The following is a 15,928-nucleotide window of genomic DNA, read 5'->3' on the forward strand; positions in this document are numbered from 1 at the left end:
CAATTTCTCTAATTTAAAAAAATGGATATAATTCCATCCTGAAGGCAGTATCCCTCTTTGTACAACTGTTGGGAGAGGTGCCACAAGAATATGAAATATGCCTTCTGGAATTGTGCAACTCTGTGACCCTCCTGAAGGGGATGTCTGAGCTGTTAGGATCTCACACGTGCCCAAAGAGATTGTTCCTTTGGCACAGTTCTTAGTGTTGCAGTTCTCCCTGATGAAGAAGCTACCCTTACCTGTTTATAATACTCAGTTCAGTCCAATAACATGTGTGGGGTATACCTAAATATTCATCTAATACGTAACACTATAATTCAGTACTGAAATGAAAGGATATTGTGTATGCAGAAAGCAAAGCAACAGGAAAATGAGTTCTGCTATAAGATGTAGCACTATTGGGATTTACTTTTTAAATATAGGATTAGTGAAGTTCCTTTGTGAAAAACAAAATTGGAGGTTTCCCAATTTTTCAGACTACCTCTGCCAGTGCAAATGATTAAGTCCTTCGATAAGGATTTGTTGCAAATAAGTTGATGAAAATTTGTCTATTATTCATATTGCCACTTCAGCTTTCCTTTGACTAGAGTTTACATGGTATATCTTTTCTATTCCTTTTTTTTTTCTCTCTCCCTCCCTTCCTCCCTCCCCCCCCCCCCAGTTGTCTGCTCTCTGTGTCCATTTGCTGTGTGTTCTTCTGTGACCACTTTTATCCTTATCAGCGGCACCAGGAATCTGTGTCTCTTTTTGTTGCGTCATCTTGTTGTGTCAGCTCTCCGTTTGTGCGGCACCATTCCTGTGCAGGCTGCACTTTCTTTAGCACTGGGCGGCTCTCCTTACCAGGCGCACTCCTTGCACGTGGCGCTGCCCTATGTGGGGGACACCCCTGCGTGGCAGGGCACTCCCTGCGCACATCAGCATATTCTTTTACTTGTAACTTAACTTCTATCATTACATTTGAAGCAAATTTCTAATAGACAGCATAGAATTGGATCATGTTTTTGTTTGTTTAGTATTACATTTTATCTATTTTGATTTTGACTACATCTCTTTGAATAGTTTTTAGTGACTGCTCTAGGTATGATAGTGCAGATGTGTACTTTTTCTAACTCTACTTACAATCAGTGTTTTACCACTTCAAATGTAATATGAAAATCTTACCTTCATATAGGTCCCTATACCCTCCCCCATTTTGAATTATATTTATCTAATATATCTACATACATTGACAACTCAATGAAATGATGTTATACTCTTTTCTTTCAACCATAAACTATGTGTTAAAGACCTCAAGAGGAGAGCATTTGCTATTTCTGCTGCTCTTCCTTTATTCCTCATGTTCGCAGTTTCCTTCTGGCATCATTTCTCTTCCTTATGAAGAACTTCCTTTCACAATTCTTTTAGAGCAGGTCAGCTGGCTACAAATTCTTTTAGTTTTTCTCCATCTGAGAATATCTTTATTAACCTTCATTTTTAAGGATATTCCCACTGGATATTGAATTCTAGGTTTACAATTCTTTTCTCTCAGCCCATTAAACCTGCTGTGCCCCTTCATTCTGGCCTCTGGAGTTTCTGGCAAGAAATCTGGAGTCCACTGAATTATTACTCCTGTTTAGGTAACATGTTATTCTTCTCTGGATGTTTCTAAGAATTTTCCTTGGTCTTTGGTTTTTCGCAGTTTGATTTTGATATGTTTGGGCATGGATTTCTTGGGCTTTACCCTGTGAAGGGTCCACTGTAGGTTTACGTCTTTCACCAAATCTGGAACACTTCCAGCCATATCTCTTCAAATCATTTTTCAGCACTGTGCTCTTTCTCTTCTCCTTCTGGGACTATGATGACACAAATTTCATACTTCTTGTTATTGTCACAGAGGTCCCTAAGGAGCTGTTCTTTTGGGGGACGGGGGCAGGGGTGCAATCTTTTTTTTTATTCTCTGTTGTCGAGATTGAATAATTTCTATTGATTATCTTCAAATACCTATTCCTCTGTCATCTACACTGTCCTATTGAGCCTTTCCAGTAAGATTTTTTTTTTCAGTTATAAAATTTTCATTTGGTTCTTCTACTGAATCTTTCTACTTTTCCATGTATTTCAAGAGTGTCCGCAATTGCTTGTTGGAGCATTTATATAATAGTCAGCTGAAGACTCTGTCAGATAATTCCAACATCTTTGTCATCTCAGCTCTGGCACTTTGATAGTCTTTTCCTATCTAAATTCTGGTTTTTCATATGCCAAGCAATTTTGATTGTATATTTTGAATATTATATTATGATCCTCTTAGTCTTGTTCAAATGACACTGAGAACTGCTGTTGTTGTCTATACCAGACAATAAACCTGGTTAGGTTTAGACCACAAGTCCCAGTCCATCTTCTGTGGGCTTTGGTTCTAATGTTGGGTCAATTTTCAAAGCTTTTGCAGTTCTATTTAGATCTGCCCCACCTAATTGTTGGAATATTATGACCTGGGCAGTTGTCTACTGGTTAAATCAATTCTCAACATCTTTAGTGTGCTGATTAGGATCAGATCCACACATGTGCAGTTGAGGGATGAGCTCAGGAGTTCAAAAACAACTGTAGGGGTCTCTTTCACAAGCTCTTCCCTCTGCACTTTCTCCAATACTTTCTACTTCCCCTGTAGCTCCCTTTTTAATTCCTCTAGATAGAGAACTGGAGCTTTAGTTTCCAATTCCCACCTCCAGGTCAAGAAGCAGGAGGAAAAAAGCAACCGAGGTTTAAGTTTCTCTTTTGGGATCACAAAGCAGGGATGGAGGAAGACGCCCCTCTCTCAGAGTTTTGGCTCCTGCTAGCTCCCTTTACAACATAGTTTCTTAGTTTCGCTGCAGACAAGATGGGATTGGTGGGGGCAGTGGTGAGGGAAAAAGGAGGGAAGGGAGAAAAACCCTGAGGATTTCCATGCACTCTAAGAACACCAGGAGTTCCCTCCAAAGGGTGTCTTCTGGAGCTCTCTCTGATCCCAGGATCTATTTCCTCTATCCTGTTGCTGACTTGAATTCAAAGCAGGGACTAACTGGAGCCAGGAAAGTGGTAAACTCACTGCAGATTTCAAGGTACTTCAGACTCTGTTGTTCTTCCCCAATCCACCTTCTACTATTAACTTTTCAGAGTATTCAAATAGATGCTCCATGTATTCTGCCCAGTTTTTATCACTGTGTTCAGTAGAAGAGACAGGGGGAAGTATGCTTATTTCATCTTACCCAGAACAAGAATCTCCACACTTAACATTTATAGATATCATTCATTAAGCTCACAGGGGGAGCCAGGAATATACTAAGTGTCTTACTTATCTAATCTAACCTAACTCTTAAAGTAACCCCAAAAGTTATATATTAAGAGAGTTACTTATTATAATCTTCATATTATGTACAAAGAAACAGATTCTTAGAGATAATTAAGTGCCTTATCAGAGGTCACCTGACCAATGACAAATCTCATTGTTTATCTTAAGATTTATACTATAATGTCTTCAGACGACCTGTTATAAAATCAGGGCATGGCCATGCGCAGTGCTGATGCGCGCAAGGAGTGCTGCGCCATGCAGGGGTGTCCCCCGCGTAGGGGAGCCTCACGCGCAAGGAGTGCACCCTATAAGGAGAGCCGCCCAGGGCAAAAGAAAGTGCAGCCTGCCCAGGAATGGCACTGCCCACACTTCCCGTGCCGCTGATGACAACAGAAGCAGACAAAGAAACAAGACGCAGCAAATAGACACAGAGAACGGACAACCGGGGGAAGGGGGTGGAATTAAATAAATAAATAAATCTTTAAAAAAAAAAAAATCAGGGCATGGATGTGGTTCAAGTGACTGAGCACCTGCCTCCCACATGGGAGGTCCTGGGTTTGATCCCCAGTGCCTCCTTAAAACAAACAAACAGCAAGCAAACGAACAAAAAAACCAACCCAGGAAAGCCAATGTGGCTCAATGGTTGAGCACCGTCTTCCTATATACAAGGTCCCAGGTTCAATCTCCAGCCCCAGTACCTCAAAAACAAACAGACAACTAAAATACTTATTAAAATTGCAGTTTCCTGAATCCCACTCCAGACCCATTAAATCAAAATATTTGAGAGGAGTGAGTATAATTCAAGGGGGCTGAGCACCTGCTTCCCACAGATGAGGTCCTGGGTTTGATCCCTGGTACCTCCTAAAAAAAAAAAATCTTTGAGAATGGGACTCAAGGAGATTCTTCTGCATATTGAATTTAAGAACCAATGCATATTACCTCCAATAAAAGAAATCTTCAGTCTAAATGACTTTTAAAAGATGTCAATGTTCTTCAAATAGGACTATTCATTAGCACTGGCATCGATCAGCCTAAAATAGCTTACATATGTTCAAGTTCCCTACCCTTCTGTATCATGTTAAGGGATATAAAATAGGATTTGTTATAAGCCAAGGTTCATATTATATTCAGGAATATTTTCTGAACCCTAAGCCTTAAACTTAACAGTCTCTCCCATTCCAATCCCTGCCAATGAAAGCTCCCTGACAGACTCCCTCTTAAGAAGTATTAGTTAACTAGGACCTTAAATTCTATTTTAAAGGAGACTAGGCATTAAAAATTCCAAGTGTTCATTGCAGACAACACTGACACATTTTAACTGAGGACAGAACTGCCTCTCTTTACATGATGGACCTTACATTAGCTAAAATTCAATTTTTTTCATTTTTTAATTGTATTTTTTTTGAAGATGCATAGATCACAAATAATATTACATGCAAAAAATACAAGAGGTCCCCATATACCCTCCACCTCCTCACCCCACTCCTCCCACAACAACCTCTTTCATCATTGTGGCACATTCATTGCATTTGGTGAATACACTTTGGAGCACTGCTGCACCGCATGGATTATAGTTCACATTGTAGTTCACACTCTCCTCCAGTACATTCAGTGGCTTATGGCAGGATTTATAATGTCCAGCATCTGTCCCTGCAATATCATTTAGGACAATTCCAAGTCCTGAAAATACCCCCACATCCATATCTTTTCTTCCCTCTCCCTGCCCTCAGCAACTAGTGTGGCCACTTTCTCCAGATCAATTCTGCAGTTTCTTCCATTACTAATCGCAATAGTTCTATAGTAGAATATCAGTAAGTCCACTCTAATCCATATTTTATTCCTCCATCCTGTGGAACCTGGGATGGTGATGTCCACTCCACCTCTATGTCTAGATGGGGCTTAGATCCCACATGGTTGATGGATGCGATTCTCCTGCTTGGAGTTGTAAGCACTCTGGGTTCCCTGTTGTGGTGGTTGATGAGCTCACTGCAAAAACTGGTGACCTCACCTTCCGTAAAGTCAGTTTGAATATGATCCCCTCTGTAATAGATAAATCTCAATTTAAAAACTCTTGTTCATTATATAGGCCTAGGGAAAAAAACACAAACTTTCGTAGCAACATTTGGAAATGGATGATTTTTCTTAGGTGAATAGGTTTTTGGGTATGTTAATACCTAAGGATAAAATTACAAAGGTTGAAAGTATATCGGATTGCAACATTCACCCAAATGCCTAATAAATGATGTAAATAACACTAAAATTCTTGACAAATAAAACTTGTCTTCTGAGGATCACTAACAGTCTTAGAGATATACCCTCAACGGCTCATAACAGGGATTGTCATTCCTAACTCACATACGGGAAAAAGGTCAAGTGTGCCACTGTCCAATGTCTTCTAATAGTCTCCTTTTACAAAAATGTGTAATAGCACACCCTTACAATAGGTCTTATTTTAATACTAAAACTTATGCCAAATATTCTGCTTTGAAAACACAAATCATTTTTTCCAAAAAATTGTTCTTATGGATATTTATGAGAACATTCCAACGTTTCAAACTGATCAGCAGTAATGAATCAAAAATAAAAAGAATTCAGTACAGTGATTTTCAACAACAGTGAAGAATATGTCAACCCGTAATTTTCTCTTTTCTTGTTTTTTTTTTCTTTCCTTTCTGCAGAGAGCAAACTCTAAAACATATGGCCCAGGAAGAAAATCTGTACTCATTTATAGCAGTAAACTGGCTTTTACATCTCTGCAGCTAGAGTACGCAAATGACTTCACAAGCAACAGCTTCCGTATGTTTCATATTTTTAACATTGACCGTTCATAATAAAGATTCTTTGATCCCAGATCAAATGTTTGAATCAATTTTCTGTGTGCTTACTCAGAGTCACCATTATAAATACCCCCTCCTACCCACCTTAGATGTTGCAGCCCTTCGTGTGATGGGAATTATCTCCATTTGTCACCTTCTCTGCAGGACTTCACACCCCTTTGCTGTGGTTTTAGCCCTGCTCATTAACTTCACATGCAGTAATAAATAATTTTTGTACATAATAAATTGACTACAATAAGTGAGCTTCCCCTAAGGAATTCACAGGCATCTTTAACAAAACTCAAAGCTCCTGGCAATGTGGTTAGTACACAAACTGAACCTCTTCTAATCAGAATAAAATCCTCAACAGGTAAAGCCCTTGCCGACATGTAAGAAAAATAAAAACAAAATCATAAATATAATTTTTTAAAGTAGAAGAAATATGTTATATTCCTGGGATTACAACTGGAAAAAGTGAACCGAAACTCTAAGCCCATAAATAAAAACATAAGAGCAAAAGTTTAGGTAAAGAGTGGAAATATCAAATCAAAAAATGTCCAGGCAATGCTAAAAATGTAGAATATCTGCAACATAATATTATTTTAAATGATTCCAAGGCATTTTTAAGGTCTTGTTGAGAAGCTACGTTTTGATATAACCTAAACTGCTAAAACATAAAGACATGAATTTTGGTAAAATGTACTCATTTTAAAAGGCTACTTTGAAAGTGTTCTTTTTGTTTCATTTTCTGGTGCTAAATAAAATAAATTTGGTAGTAGATTAACTATATGTGGGGCTAATTTGCCCTTGTATGGTAAAAACAAAAACAAAAGGCCAAAAGGCCAGGGTTAAAGACCCTTTAAAATTGAATTTTACTTTCCCTTTTTGTTTGGACTCCTCAGGAGGTCAAATTTTAGGATAATCTAAGCTACTATGATCCTTCATTTTCAGCCAAAGTACTCATTCAGACCCAACCCTTATCATTTATAAATCTGAAGGTGGTATAATTTTAGGGGACAACACAAGGGTCTTCAGCTGGTTATGGATTTAGCAACATTGTTCTGTGCAAAATTGAACTTTCCCGGCTTTGCACAAAATGAGTTGTGGCATATATCCTCTAAACCATTCCAATGATTATAGATTACCTTGCACACAGTAGCAAATTGTTGATTATTTCCTGCTCCAACTACCAGGTAACCATCCTTGGTTTTAAAAGCCTAAAATAAATAAATACAAACACAAATATGTAAGTGTATACATTGAAACTACCGCAAAAGTTGATTTTAATTTCTAAAAGTTCTGTATAGAAAGGTTGTTCTAAAGCAATGTTATTAATGAATTCAATACAAACTAATATCTTTTCCTCTTATACTTTCATGTTCTCATTGGGGATTTTGAAAGCACTTCCCAGCTCTTCCAGTGACATTATACCATCAAAGGAGAAAGAACAACTTAGTAAAATAAGGGAAAGTCTGGAGGTTTTTAACTCATAATATTGAATTCTGTATTCAGTATAGTATGTATAAATGCTGCATTTTCTTTGTAGGGCAAAGAACAATATATTACACTATTTTCTATAAAGTATAAAAAGAATAGGAGGAAGGAAGGAAGGAAAGAAGGAAGAAAGGAAAGGAAAGGAGGGAAGGAGGGAGGGAATTTATTCCTTCTACTATGCCTAATATGATATCTAAAGAACATTAGGCTATTAATAATAGTTGTAAAATGTTCATGTATCAATCAAATTTTTGCATCCATGTAAGAAAATCTTGACAAAAATGGATTTCAAACATAATATGAGAACAAAGTTTAATTCTGCTTACATTTTTGCTTCATTTGGTAAGGAATGTTCTTAAGAAAATATCACATGAACTATTTTAAACATTATTTCCCTTCTCCACAAGGGCAAAAGCAAAGTGAGTATTAATAGATAAGGTGTGAGCATTTCTCAAACTAAGGAAAGGACATCTGCAACAGAGATGTGAGTGACGGACAAAGGACATTTCTAACTGTGAAGTTACACAGGTCCTTTTCTTTTTTCCTTGCTTTGTGTGTGCATGGTAGGGGGAAGAGTAAGGAGGGAGTGGGTAGGTAAATGTGAAGCAATAACAGGGTGCCAAGTATAGTGTATAGAAATGTTTGCAAAAGTTGGATCTATATTATGTTCCACAAGTTTTTGTTTATTGGGAGGTCCATTTCTTTTTAATAAATTAAGAATTGTTCCTGTTTTTTCCTTAAGCTTCTGCTATAGCCATGAAATGTATCTGTACCAATATAAAATTTAATATTTTAAAGCAGAGATAACTAGTAAAGGATTACAGGAAAGTGAAAACTGAATAGCTGCCTAGTCATAAGAATATTGGCAGACTAAAGATTACCAAAAAGTAGGTATGTAAGGATTATGGTAACATTCTGAGGTTTTTATAATAAATAATTATTTATTCCTGTCATTGTTTCTATAATGTTTATTTCACAAATACATTTTAAATACATTTTCAAATAAATAATACATTGTCACTATAGAAAACTGGGCAAGTACAGAAAAATACAGTAGGAGCAGAGAAAAAAAGTTATCCATAATATCATCACCCAGAAGATACAACATTTAATAAAGAGGAACATGTCTTTCAAGATTTTTGGATTTGTTTTTTTCACATAATATACATAATCTTACTCTACATAAATTTCTATTCTGCTCTTTTGCATTTTATCTTATCACAAGCATATCTGAATATAATTATTTTAATGCTCCAATTTCAAAATTTGCTTAGCCATTCCTAGTTCAATGAAACTGGAGGGTATGTTTGTTTAATTTTGTTTTGTTTTCAATTCAAGCCCTAAATTATTCTGTTAATATCACAAATAAAAACTTATTTAATTTCATAGTGAAATTCTGAAACCAAATGTCTGCTTTAATTAGGATCCTTTAGAAACCATTCTCGCCACCAATAAGACAAACAAGATACAGCAGTAAAATTAATCCCAGCTGTACCATTCAATTAATCTGTGAAACATCAGGCAAATTACAAAATTTCAGAGCCTCAGTTTCTACTTCTGTAAAGTAGGAATGATCAATTCTTACTTTTAAAATTATTATAATGACTAAGATTCACAAAAGTGCCTTTGTTCATGTAGTCAGCAAAAATTTCTTGGCATAATTTACCATGTGCCAGACTGTGGCATACACAAATAGGTAGAAAAAGGCAAGCAAAATAGCTTTGGTCCTTCCCCATGTGCGACTTACATTCTAATAAAGTAGGCTGACTAATCAAATAATTGTACAAGTAATTACAATCAGGGACAAGTACTAGAAAGGAAAAGTACAGGCCACAAGGCAATTGTATAACAAGTAGACTTAATGTCATCTTGACTGGGGGCTGTGAAGCCAGAAAAGCTTCCCTAGAAGGTGGTCTCTGAGCTGAGAAAAGTAGGTAGAGAGTTGGGGGAGAAGTGTCATTGTCAGCAGAGGGTACTGAATGTGCAAAGCACCTTAGGTAACAAGGAACAATAATCCATGAGCCACCGTGAGGAAGTACAGCACAATTGAGACTAAGAAGTAGGTAAGAGTGCAGCCCTTCTAGCAGGAGCCAGATAAAACCAAAGGCCATAGGAATGTGATAATTATCATAAACGAATGAGAATTCACTAAAACAATGGCTTGAATGATCCAGTTAGCATTTGTAAACTATTCTAAAGAAGCTTTAGATTCATAAATGTTACATCAAAAATATAGGGGATTCCCATATATCCCACCCCTCCTCCTCCCCCACTGTTCCCCATTAACAGCATCTTTCATTAGTGTGGTACATTTGTTACAATTGATGAACACATACTGAAGTATTGCTACTAACCATGGTCTACAGTTTACATTATGGTTTACACTTTGCACTGCATATTTTTAGAGACCTTGACAAAATGTATAATGGCCTGTATCCATCATTGCAGTGTCATTCAGAACAATTCCAATGTTCCCAAAATGTACCATGTTACACCTATTCTTCACTCTCCCTTCCCCCAGAACCTCTGGAGACCACTGCCTTTATATCAAAGAAGATATTCCATTGCTCAAATAATGATGTCTACTTTAGCCCATAGCTGCATTCCCCTCTTATGTTCATTCTTCAATCTTGAAGATTTTAGGATGGTGATGCCCTCCCTCTTTCTGATTGAGAGGGAGCTTAGATACAATGGGGCTGATGGATGGAACTGTCTTGCTTGCAGTTGTAGATAGTCTCCATTTTGGGGGATGGGCGTTGTCCATCATCATCCTTTTATTAGTTGTTCTGAGTCTGATGAACTGAAGAGTAGATGTTGCAACACTGCTGAGATTCAGGACTCGGTCAGCACATGAACAGACCAAAGATTTAAGTCTCTTTTACATATATTTAATGATTATAGTGATAATTATAGGTTCAAATAAAAGGGACAGAAGAGCCATATATAGGGAAATTATATGAACCTAACTTGGTTATATTGGGGAACATATATTACAAAGTAAGGCCCATTGACAGGGTACTGAATCCCTGAGATTATCTGCCCTGCCTATAGTGTGTAGATGTCTCTAAAGCTCTCAGAAGCAGTCCTTCTTGGGACACTGTTTACTGTGGCAGTCAATGAGATCCTGCTGCGACATGCATAAGTGTAACCTCTGGAATTACCTTCCAATTCACTTTAAATCCCTTAGCCATAAAAACTCATTGTATTTCATATTTCCCCCTTTTGGTCAAGGTCTTTTTCCAAACACATCTCTAATTGGTCCTTGGTAATAATCCCATGGTGCCAGGGAGGCTCATCCGCAGGAGTCATAGCCCACACAGCAGGGAAGGTAGTGTGTTTATATGCTGAGTTTGGCTTAGAGAGAGGCTACATTTGAGCAAGAAGGAGGGTTTCAGGAGGTAATTCTTATGCAATATATAATACTAAGCTAAGTTTCAATTTCACAAGAATAAGGTTCATAAGTACAGCCATCAATATTAAGGGCATGGCAATATGGGTTTGTCCTCCTTCTCTAGGCCCTGCCTGTACTTTATAGATTCTTGCCACTCTATTAGCGAATGTAGCAGGACTTCTCAGGATAGGAATTCAATATTCTTTCAGTTATTGTTATTATATGGGTCTCCACCCACTGAAACAACACCCCATGACCACTTGAACGCATTCATATTTCATAGAGGCATGCCCCAGGTACAATGCCAGGGAGAACCCCACGCATACCCTTATCACTGGCACCCCAACCAGTGATCTTCTCCTGCCAGTTGTGACCCTTCTGCAATCCAAAACCTCCCCAAAAACAAAGCCAAAAAATAAATTAATTTTAAAAAGTTTAAAATTAATAATACTTTAAAAAACAAAATACAATAGATAAGTAATTTAATAATTTTAGTGTCTTTCATTACCATAAGATACATTATCTTTTATGTATATACTCTAGTTTAAATGTGAAGGACTGACTGAAAGATAAGATTGGAAATGGGAAGTCAATTAGGCAGCTGCTATGATGATCATGGCAAGAGATAATGATGAATTAGATTAGAGTCCTGACAGTGAAGATGGAAAGAAATTAAATCAAGAAATATTTAGGTGGTAAAATCTACTGGAGTTGCTAATAGATTGAATATGATGGTTGCGAGTTCATGATTGAGAGTTGATGGGGAAAGAGGTGTCATGGATGTTCTCAAATATTCCAGTGGATATGTCAAATGGGTAGGAATTACAGACCAGATGGAAGTCTGAGCTGCAGATAAAAACTTGGGAGTCATTTGCTTATAATCTAAGCATCTACATAAATCCTTTATGTAGATGAAATCATTTAGGAAGAGAGTTCAGACTACAGAGCTGGAAGGGAAAATGAGCCAAAGACTGATCTTAAGCTATCCACATTTGAGGTCTAGACAGAGGGAAGTAGCCAGAAGTAAGGTGGGGACTGAAGAATGCCTACAACATGGGCTTTCATTACCTCAGCAAGAGTTGTCCTAGTGTCATCATGAGCACAGAATGTGCTTGGAGTGGATCAAGGAAGAAGTAAGAGTTGAGGAAATGGAGGGAACTCAAGCAAGCATCTGTTTCAGAAGTATAGCTGTCAAGGAGAGAAATAAAGGAAAGGACTGGAGAAAGAAATAGGGACCAAGAGAAAGTTTTAGTATAGGAGAAATCTAAGGATATTTAAATAGTGGTAGGCAGAAACCAGTAGAGAGGAAGAAGTTGAAAATAAGAAAGGGAGGATGGGACCCAGAGCACTGACATACAGAAGGAAGACTAGCCTTAGGAAGAGGGACCCCTCCAGGGCTTTAAAATGAGAGAACTAACACAGGATAAGTCTAAAGATAGAGCCAAGGAACTTGAATCAGTTTTGGGGTAGGAAGCTGAGAAAGTTCCCACTGGATGCTTCTAATTTCTTATGAAATATCAGAAGAGGTCATCAACTGAGAATCAAGTTAGGGAGGTAAGAGACTGGAGGATTAAAAAGAGTGGAGATGTTTTGACATATTTTAAAGATGGGGAGAGTGAAAGAGTAGGGTGGCCCGATAAACAATATTGGATAGCTGAAGTATTGAGTGATTTTCTCCAACATCTCTCAGTTACCTAGACATAGAATAAATGGATATTTGCATTCAATTGGTTTAGAGTCCCATGGATGAGCCAAGAAGACACTGGTAGAGGAAAGTTAGAAAACTAGCCAGAATGTTACCAAGTAATGAGCCATGAACTTTCTGAATAGGAAAGAAGGTGATGACATTGGAGGAAGTTATGGGCAGGGGAAAGGGAAAGTTTTCAATAGATAAGCCCTGATGAAGTCAAAGAACAGTCATAATGGGAGTAGTTGAACAAGCAAGGTGGAAGAAGAGGAGACTATGGCCAGAGTGTAAAATGCTTGACTCAATGACTATAATAATAAAGCAGTTTTAGTTTATGACCTAGACAGTCACAGAAAGAAATGCCCTAAAATAGTTGCTGATATGAGGTAGAGATCCAATAAATACCATCATTATACTTAAATCATTACTAATGTACTGTGTGCCACATGAAAGGAATGCCCTGGTGCATTCTAATTCTTAGACTCTAAATCCCAGGCCTTCATCCACTATACAATCCAAACTCATTCTCTCCTCCTCACTCCCTTTATTTTTTTATTTTTTATAAGATTTATTTATTTATTTAATTCCCCCCGCCTCCCCCAGTTGTCTCTTCTCTGTGTCTATTTGCTGCATCTTGTTTCTTTGTCCGCTTCTGTTGTTGTCAGGGGCACGGGAAGTGTGGGCAGCGCTATTTCTGGGCAGGCTGCTCTTTCTTTCGCACTGGGTGGCTCTCCTTATGGGGCGCACTCCTTGCGCGTGGGGCTCCCCTACGCGGGGGACACCCCTGCGTGGCAGGGCACTCCTTGCGTGCATCAGCACTGCGCATGGGCCAGCTCCACACGGGTCAAGGAGGCCCGGGGTTGAACCGCGGACCTCCCATGTGGTAGATGGACGCCCTAACCACGGGGCCAAGTCCGTTTCCCTCCTCACTCCCTTTAATACCTTACTCTCCATACCAGACAATATGGTACATGTTTCCATCACAAGGAGAATTGAAACAAAAAGAATAGAATTGGCAGCAAATGTTCATGATGAGGGTATTTCTCTTGTAAACAATTCAGGCCTCCAGAGGAAAGAAACACTTGCAGGCACAAACAGTGATGGAATGGGAAGAGGAAGTAGCATGGGCAAGTGTCTATAGTTTTAGAAGGACAAGGACAAAAACAATGCTTTTCTCATAGGAGACCAGATTTTATTATTAATGAGGAAAGAAATGCTTCTCACTGTAAATTGTGCTTATTGAAGGTTGATACCTTCCACTGGTTGGGAGACCAAACAGAAATTTCAAGACTTCTTCAGACATTATCATGGTAAACTTCCTCTCCTGGAGAAGAAGTTGTTTTGCAGACTAAAAGAATACTGACAGGTCAAGGGATTAGATGCTCCAATGAAACCTAAGAACTTCATGAGCAAATTGGGAGACGTATAAAGACAAGAGGATATGGGTGTTCAGAGTTTGCATTCCTCTAGTTTCAGAAGTAAAATATGACCACATCTGAGGGACTGAGCAATGAAGATGTACATAGAGGAGTAGAGAATATTGAGCAGATATAAAGGTAAAAATTAAAAGTCAGTCTGGAATTTCCATTGGTCTTGGAAATTTCTAGTGCTTCCCAGAGACTCTTCTTTCTGAGCTTCCAGGCATATTGGCCAAGTTTGAAAATGTCCTAATTATTGAACAATTATTAAAGATGAAAAAAAAAAAGATTTCTAGAAGTTCCACATCAATATATTAGGTAATCGAATAGAAAAAGGGGGTAAGTAAAATTGAAATATCCTATAGTGTATCACCTTCTTAAGCTACCACATCAATTCATCTAGAATTTTCTCTGGTCTAAATAAAGTACATACAATTGGAAGTATGTCTACTTAAAAAACAAGAGCAGGAACTTCAAGCCTTCCTAGGCCTACTTAATTTTTAACAAGATTTTCTTCCACAAAAGGTAACCGTTGCTAAATGACTTCATCACCCAGTGAAAAAAAGACATTCCATGTACTTTAACTCACTGCCATGAGAATGTTTTCTGGAATGCCAAGCACTTACTGACTTCTGGGTCTGTGCTAGTACATCGTGACAAATATAGAGCACTATTTCCTACCACTAGCAGTTCAGTTCACCTTATGGTGCTGGAGCTGGGCTGAGCCAGATGGCAAAGAGGCACAAACTGCTTACAACTCAAGAACTGTGTCATCTATGGAATGGAACTTTGCAATAAATGATAAATGAACCCAGAAGTCTCCAATTTCACTTATTACCTATTAGGCTTTGTACATTTCTCGCAAGTAATAACCCATTTTGAGGACTCATTTCTAAATTCAAGCCCTTGTTTTGAATCACTTTCTACTAGAATAATCTTGATAGCAATATTATAGACTGATTTCCTGACACCACAAATTCAAGCCAGTATTTGCCAATTTCATAGGAAATCTGAATGTCCAAAGATATTCTTGAGGTTCTTCAAACCAATAAAATCTTACTTCAAATGAAACAAATCTAGGATTTTAGGTCACCCAGTTTCTGATATTGTGTGTGGAGGCAATGGCAAGAAGGGAAACTGGAAACTACCTGAATTTTTTTATATTCTTCACAAATTGTCAATGGATGTTATTTTACTAATTTAAAAAGACTTTTGTTATTCAAGAAAACAGTCATCATGTGTCTTGGACACAATGTATAATAGCAAATGGAATTTTTCTTCCTGGAATGTATGGGCTAGAAGCTGTTAGAGATGGTTCCGAACTGATTCTATTGTAAAGAATCTTAAACCAGATTATTTGGAACAAGTTGCCAGAGGAACCTATTATTTAATAGAAGATAACCCAAGAATTCTGGACAAGAGTGCATATTGATTTTTCAAGAACACTCCAAGGAAAGAATTCTGTAACTGCATTAAGCACTTTTTAAGTGCTCTTTGTTTTATCCCAAACATGTTACAACAATCACAGTTCCTTATCAGTTATGCAGCATTCATGGCAATATAATTTCTGACAAAGAGCATACATGTACCTCAGACTAATTAAAGGCACTCATAGACCATAACTTTATTCAAGCTGTCACCACTATATTGACTTCCTTCAAGCAAAGAATCTGGCTAGAAAAGGATACTCACTATAGTTATAGTAGGACAATTCAAAGTGAACTATAGAGTGGATTTGCCAATAAGGTTTTCCAGATATATTTTAATCCCATCATATCTCAACATTTATGAGAAAGAAAACATACAACATACACAGTAGCC

The 15,928-nt window shown here is 37.8% G+C and overlaps 1 protein-coding gene across 7 annotated transcripts in view; it reads right to left on the minus strand.

The window, feature by feature from the left end:
• Positions 1 to 15,928, minus strand: part of SUGCT (succinyl-CoA:glutarate-CoA transferase) — an 808,774-nt gene that overhangs the window by 409,481 nt on the left and 383,365 nt on the right. For 6 of the 7 annotated variants that reach the window (XM_023589970.3, XM_004462561.4, XM_058296754.2 and 3 more), the window contains one exon: positions 7,263 to 7,334. The exons of the other annotated variant lie outside the window; for it this stretch is intronic. In XM_023589970.3, coding sequence (XP_023445738.2) covers positions 7,263 to 7,334 — 72 coding nt within the window. The remainder of the gene's footprint in view (positions 1 to 7,262; positions 7,335 to 15,928) is intronic. 7 annotated transcript variants of the gene reach the window in all.

This window comes from Dasypus novemcinctus, chromosome 5 (genome assembly GCF_030445035.2).
Source record: "Dasypus novemcinctus isolate mDasNov1 chromosome 5, mDasNov1.1.hap2, whole genome shotgun sequence".
In the NCBI taxonomy this organism is placed as follows: Eukaryota; Metazoa; Chordata; class Mammalia; order Cingulata; family Dasypodidae; genus Dasypus; species Dasypus novemcinctus.